At 46.3% G+C, this 6,767-nt stretch overlaps 1 protein-coding gene across 1 annotated transcript in view; it reads left to right on the top strand.

The window, feature by feature from the left end:
- The window catches only part of CFAP91 (cilia and flagella associated protein 91), a 30,180-nt gene extending 25,072 nt beyond the window's left edge, over positions 1-5,108 (top strand). Inside the window, exons 15-18 of the mRNA XM_059466406.1 lie at positions 3-151; positions 1,321-1,412; positions 4,596-4,842; positions 4,922-5,108. Coding sequence (XP_059322389.1) covers positions 3-151; positions 1,321-1,412; positions 4,596-4,825 — 471 coding nt within the window. The 3' untranslated portion in view covers positions 4,826-4,842; positions 4,922-5,108. The remainder of the gene's footprint in view (positions 1-2; positions 152-1,320; positions 1,413-4,595; positions 4,843-4,921) is intronic.
- The last annotated feature ends 1,659 nt before the right edge of the window (positions 5,109-6,767 follow it).

The raw sequence follows: 6,767 nt of genomic DNA on the forward strand, positions 1-6,767 counted from the left end.
AGGTGGTGGATGTTCAGGACAGAACTATTGACACCTACTTGGAAGATGTTATCCTGAGTAGCATGGAGAGGACAGCTGAAGAGCAAGCCAGGGAAGAGGTTCAGAAAAGGGCTGTAGAAATCAATGACATTGCTTACGAAATGGAGAGTCGGTAGGTGATTAAACAGCACATGAGGGGCTGTTCACAGCAGCTTAGAACCTGCCTGACCATGTGCATGTGTCTGTGTGCATCACCCAAGCTATGGGCAGGGCAGAGCAGTGCTGCTCGTGGTCACTTCATTTGTGTGGCTGCTGTATGGGAACCACGCTGCTCCTACCTGCTACACACATATAAATCCATCAGAGCCTTATTTCCATACAGTGTGTGCCAGGTTCCCTTTGCAAATCACTTGTGTGATCTGTGAATCACCTTTTTTAGATTTCTCCACACCAGTATGAGGCTGTGACTGAGCTTTAAGTGAATCTGGGAACTGCCTAAAGCAATACCCATTCATACCGATCTTTTCATTTATTTACACTACTACAGAAAATCCATTTGAAAGAGATCCTAAAAGATACAGCTATACACAGCTTTTCATTCTGGGGTGGCTGTTCTTTAAGGAACTGCCAATTTCCATGGAGGTCACTCATATTGCTGGCTGCCTGACAAGGCACTTTGAGTAAAGTAAGTTGTTGAGAACACCCCAGTCTGTGTTTGGCTGGGGCATCAGCAGTGAATACTTCTTAGGACCTGCCAAACCCCCAGTCAGTTTCTATGCTCTGTTTTTGGTATTGAGCCATAAAAATCTCAATGACACAGTGACTCTCCTATGGCAGAGCAGCTGTGTATTTTGTATCTAGATGAATACAAGCAGAATGCTGGAATCCTTGGGGGAATGAAGCGTGGATAATGCATGCAGCCCCTGAGCCAGCTGGGAACCCACCAAACACTGGCATGGAACAGAGCACGGGGCCAGCCAAGTGCAGAGTCACAAAAGGGAAGAATTTAGCAAACTCAGCAATGGACCAAAGATTAAATGGACAAAGACACGAAGCCTCAGCGATTTCTGTGTGCCTAATTCAGTTTGTCATCAGAGGAAACTGAGCTTCTCAGTATCTTTGAGGATAAGGAATGTAAGGTGCTCCTGCTTTCCAGTGCACTGTGAACACACTGGCAGTGCAAAGGGGAACAGTCACACTGTCACCTGTTTGTAGGATAAAGAGAGACCCGACTGACAACTGCTACCCTTGGAAAGAGTATTTACAAGGGAGATCTGTTTTTGCAGAGGTGGTCTGGAGAGAAAATTAAAATACTAATACCACTGTGCATCTGTCCTGTAGTCGAACTCGCCTACAGTCAGAAGAGATTGTAGCAGAGCTGGTTTATAATTTCCTGATCCCAGAAGCTGAGAAAAACTTTATGAGAGAAAGAGGTAAGGAGTCCAGTAACTTTATTTTCTTTGTGAACTGGTTCACTCTCCTTTTTCTAGCTCCCTGAAAAAAATGATGCAGCCAAGAGTTGTCTCAGTCCCCTGAGATTCCTGTTTGGCACTCTGCAGGTAGAAAGTTAAGCTCTTTCACCCTTTTTTCTCCCTGAGCTTTCACCCTTTTATCTTATGAGCTTTAGTCTTTTTAAATGGTAGCTGAAATTCAGACCTGCTGTAAGATCTGGGCTGTGCTTTTGAAAGTTTGGATCAAATAATCCTTGAGGTACCTTCCAACCTAGCTTGCTATGATAAATTTGGTGTATCTGCAACAATAAAACTACCTGAAAAGAAGCAGCCCATTGCACATTCAGAAACAAACTGGTAAAAATCCTTAAGCAGCACAGCTGTGAATTGTGTTATTATATGGCAATTTATAAAACTGCAAAAGACTTTAACAAGCAAATTACTTAAATATATGTCATATTTGGGAGGAAGGTTATGCACTTTCCTATGCTTCCCTTTCCTCCCCAGTGGGCTGAGAGCAAGAGGTAAAGTTCTAAGGTTGCTGTAGTGGCATCATGTTGTAAGGAGATAACCTTGCAGTTGTAAAGGATGTTTCTGTTTAACAAAAATGGAATGGCATCTGTCAAAATACAGAAGAGAATAATGTGTATTACAATAAGTAATGTCATGAGTAAGTGGCTGTTCCTAACTGGGATGTTTCCACTGACCAGCACAGGTGGTGAATATGACCTAAGCAAAGCAAGTGCATCACAATAGAGCTTGAAGGGGTCCTTGCTGCAGTGCACTTCTCTGCCTTGAGAACAAAGGCACTTAGTTCATTGCCTCTTTTATTGCTTTGTGGATGAGAACACAAGTCCTGAGTATGCATTTTGTGGTCTCTGAATTGTGCAAACTTTCTTCTTCCTGGCTTGTGTATTGCCACAAGAACAGGACCTGTTCTGCAGCTGGCATTTCTGCACAAGCTTAAATCAGCTCCCTTCACTCCTGCACTGCTTCTGCCAGCCTTCCAGAGCAGGTGATGTAATGGCAGTCAGTGAAGCCTGCAGCTCAGGCACTGACACACACAGGTTAGCCTGTCAGGAAGGAGAGCAGAAGGAAGACCTGGAGATGGCTTAGGATTCTGGACATACTGAGGACATACATCAAGGCTCAAAATACATACTGGGCTTAAATGCAGCAGCAGCTAATGAACAAAGCAGCTCAGATGCACTCTCAAGCAACAGAAGAAAAAAATCTTCAGAATCTGTGATAGCTACAGTGAGTTTGCCTGGAAAGCAGAGCTAGACCCAATTAAAAATTAAAGTGGATGCTGGTGGAATAGAGCAGCAGGCAATTAAGATAGCTCCTTCTAATGTGATCAGGAGAAATTTGTCACAATATTCTTGTGACAGCAGAAATCGAATGTCAGGAAGGGACCTGGCTCATACTCTCTTCTGCTATTGCTGCATGGGGTGGAGGGGGCTCCATTCACTTAAGACAGTTGAATTCTACATTATGTAAACTCTGAGGAGCACACCCTGCTGTAAACCTGCTGCAGAGTGATACTTTCAGGGAAGCAGAATCATTAACTATTCCATGGAAATCCAAAGGAAATAGTATCAAAGAATGGCATTAGATCTCATAAACACATTAGTGTATTGCATTTCTGTGGTGGCTTTTAAAGCCTTCCCTACAGTGAGCCAAATTTTTCATTATGAAACTGTGTTTTAGCAACCTAACCCATGCTTGAGCATTCACCTTCCTTGAAACTATCAGGAAATTATCTAAGAGCAGTTATCTGGCCTGTCAAAGGAGCAAATCCATTTGTAGAACAAAGATTTGAGGGCTGCAGGTTCAGTCTTTGCCTACACTTTAGCTTCCCCTTAAACACCTGTTTTGCCATTACCTAGTTTGGGATTTTTTTCCCTCCTCATTTTGTTGCATTTTGATGCATAAAAGCAGGCATTATCCATCCAATGCTGGCTCACCCTGAAAAACCTCTGCACCTCAATTCTGAGCCCTGCCTCCTCAGTGGAAGTAGAAGTCACTGTGCTGATATGAAAAACCTCACTTGGAAAGGGACAGTCACTCACCAATTTCAGCACACTGTCCTTTAGATGGAATTCACTGTGGATGGAGAAAGGGACTGCAGCAATTCCAGGGGAGTATTCCCAGTATATCTGATGCAGTTGATGCAAACATGATTGACGCCAAAATGCCTTGGGTAGAGAAACCTCTCCTGGGAATGAGGGCTGGTGAAGCTCAGCTTTTCAAGTGCAAGTGAGATCCAGTTGCATCCATTGTCGACAAAGTGGGCCTGGGAGATGGATAAACATAAACAGGGTGGGTTGGTAACGCTCAGTGACTGAGACAGGGACAGCAGGACTGTGTGCCAGCATGCAGGACACCAGTGCTCCAGATTCACAGTCTCAGTGCAGCTCAGCCTTGGAACAGGCCAAAGTAAGCCTTGGACTTCTGTAGGGAAGTGACAGGATGAGAGCCACCTCTTGTTCTGCATCATTCCTCACGCCCTCTGTAAGGCACACGGTACCTCAGTCCTGTGACTGAAATAGAGAGGGAAAGAGTGAACAAAGAACAGTGAAGAGCAATAAGGAGAGCTGTAGGGTGAACACTTAGGCTTGGCTAATTATTTCCCAGGAGGTGGGTTGGGAATACATACAAATGACTTTGGATGAAAGGAGGCAATCCTGCAGTAGCTGAGGGGAGGTGATAAGGTAGGCAGGTGACTTCACGTGTCAGTTGTGGCTCTGAGTCTTACTTTGAACTCAGTAAGGGTTTCCCAGTGCAGGTCAAATCCTGGCACAGGAGATGGCAGATTTCAGCTGGGTTCTTCCAGAGGCTTGCTGCAATTAACAGACAGTAAAGGAGAAGTTTTTTTAAAGCCTGGTAATTTATCCTGGCCAGTTGTTCCCAAAGCTAGAAAGCAGAACACTTTGGCTGTGCTTCCCACTGTGGGGGCCAGTCTTCAAAATGAAATGCAAAGTTGGTTGCTGCTATTAGGTGGCAGTAGAACGCTTTCAGCCAAAGTTAGAAGGGCATGATTTTTTTTCCTGAGACAGACTTTTCCACAGCTGCAGGATTGCTAAAAGCTACTCCTCCCTTCTCCCCTACAGAGAACACTTTGCTGTACATTTCCAAGTAAAAGCCTTACCTCTTTTTATGCAGTGAGGCAGTCCCAAAGAAAACACATCTATGCTGCTCATCAGATCATCCACAGGGGCACAGAGAGGGCTCTGGCTCATCTGGCACTGCATCAGGAGACATCTGCCACCGAGAGAGAGGAGGATTCTCCTGCTGGGACAGCTGCTGGACCAAGTGCAGCTGACAGCACTCACCCTGCCACAGTTGCACGTGAACTTGGACACGACTTCCACAAGGATCCCACAGCCTCATAGAAGAGAAGATGAGTGAGGTGGGTTTCCCTTCCCCTCTGTGATTTGAGTTTGGAGCATGGTGAGGGAAAGGGAAGCACATTATATTTGCTTTTTCAGGGCACCCTGAATGGAAAACTGTCTCTCTCCCTTGGGCTGTCCCTCCTGCAGCAGTGTTGTCCTGGAATCATTCTGTATGCATTTTGGTGTGGCAGCTCCCTCCAGTTGTCCCTCCCCAACTTGCTTTGGACTTCATTAGGTAATTTTTCTGTTCTGATTATTTAGAGAAGCTTGAGTGAGAAAGCAGTGTTAGCATTCCTTGTTTGTTTTCCTGGCACAGACCAATAAAGATCTGCACTTGGGCTTTTGGTGGTATTTCCTTGCTTCAATAACATTAAATGAAAAAATAGTCCATAAGTGGGAAATTTTGAGTTGCGACCATCCACAGACAAGCGTGTCCCACTGATTTCCTTAGTGGTTTAAGGCCCAGGGGCTTCCTGCATTAGCACTGCTATTAATAAAGCACAGGAGCTGAACAAAACCAGTCAGATTTTGTATCATCTTTTCACATCATTAGTCCTTGAAGAAACAAAAGGTGCCCCTGACCTCATCAGGGTGGTTTCTGACAAGCAGGCAGTGTCTGGCACAAACCTAGGTGATAGCAGGATGACACAGGCATGGCGGGGCTGATGCATTTTCCAGAAGTGTTCCTCTTTGGGCTGACTGCTTCTTGCTTTTATCACTGCAAAGAGCACTTCTGGAAAGAATCTGATTTTGCTTGGAACACTGTGAGTCCCTGTGGCTCTCCAGCTCCGAGGGCTGCACGGAAGGGATGCTGGCTCTGCCGTGTGCTGGCTCTGCCGCGTTTGCAGGCACGGGGTTGCTCCGGCTCCAATGTCGGGAGGCAGCGCGGGCTCGGACAGGCGCAGTGCCTCTGTCACAGAGCTCAAGGCTTGCTCAGCTCCCCAGCACTCACGTGTCAGAATTCCCGAGGGCTGCGGCCTTAGCGCATCAAGGGACATTTACAGCAGGCACCGCAGTTTGGAGGGGCGGGCACAGCCTCACCGCCACACCCACAATGCTCATTCATTGATAGCTGCAGCTTCCACAGCCAGCAGCAGAACTGGCCCTCAGTGCTACAGTGGCTGATGCCATCATCTTGTGGATCATCTTTTCCTTGTGCCGGGTCTGTAAAGCTCAGGTGTACTTCGGCTCATCCCAGCCACGGTGCCTCTCCTACATAACACAAACCAGCAGCTGGTCAGAAATGGTGCTCATTAATGCATTCCTGTAAAATTCTGCATTGGGTCTTTTGGTTTTGTGGGTTAGGCTGGGGCAGGGTAAAGGAAAAGGAATTTACAGGAAGGGAAGAGGGAGGAGAAAGGAATCTGGATACCCCTGTATTCCACTGGGGAGTGAATAACAGCTGGAGAGAGGAAAAAGAGCTGCACCAAACCACTGCTGGTCTCCAGGTCGCTGAACCAGGGGCACCAGGGGAATGCTGGGGTCAGGCAGCCTCTGTAAATCTGGTAGGAGTCAGAGAAGGGTGACCAGTTCTGGTTAGGACTCTGTGAGGATGATCCCATGAGGGACTGGGGATTTGGAGCAATTCTCATGGCATTCATAGCTAGTCAGTGAAAGGGAAGGTAGGAAATACAAAAATACAGAACAAAACACTCTCCACAGTGTGGGAGGAGAAGCTGTGCAGGCATCGCCTCTGTAGCCTCAGGCCACCTTGGACAAATTTAGCCTGGGTAAAAGGAGGGGGGATAACATGAATCACAGGATCCAGTGTAATAGGAGAGACATGGAAAACTTGATGCAGCAGAACAGTGGAACAGGAAGACCCATCCATTGAGGCATTTGCTGTATTTCTGAGGATAGTCTGTCAAAATAAATGTTCTGCATGTGGCTCATTGTACAGTTTGGTGGGGTTTTAGAAAGATAAGTATTCCAACAGGTGTGG

Source organism: Ammospiza nelsoni, chromosome 2 (assembly GCF_027579445.1).
Source record: "Ammospiza nelsoni isolate bAmmNel1 chromosome 2, bAmmNel1.pri, whole genome shotgun sequence".
Lineage (NCBI taxonomy): Eukaryota > Metazoa > Chordata > Aves > Passeriformes > Passerellidae > Ammospiza > Ammospiza nelsoni.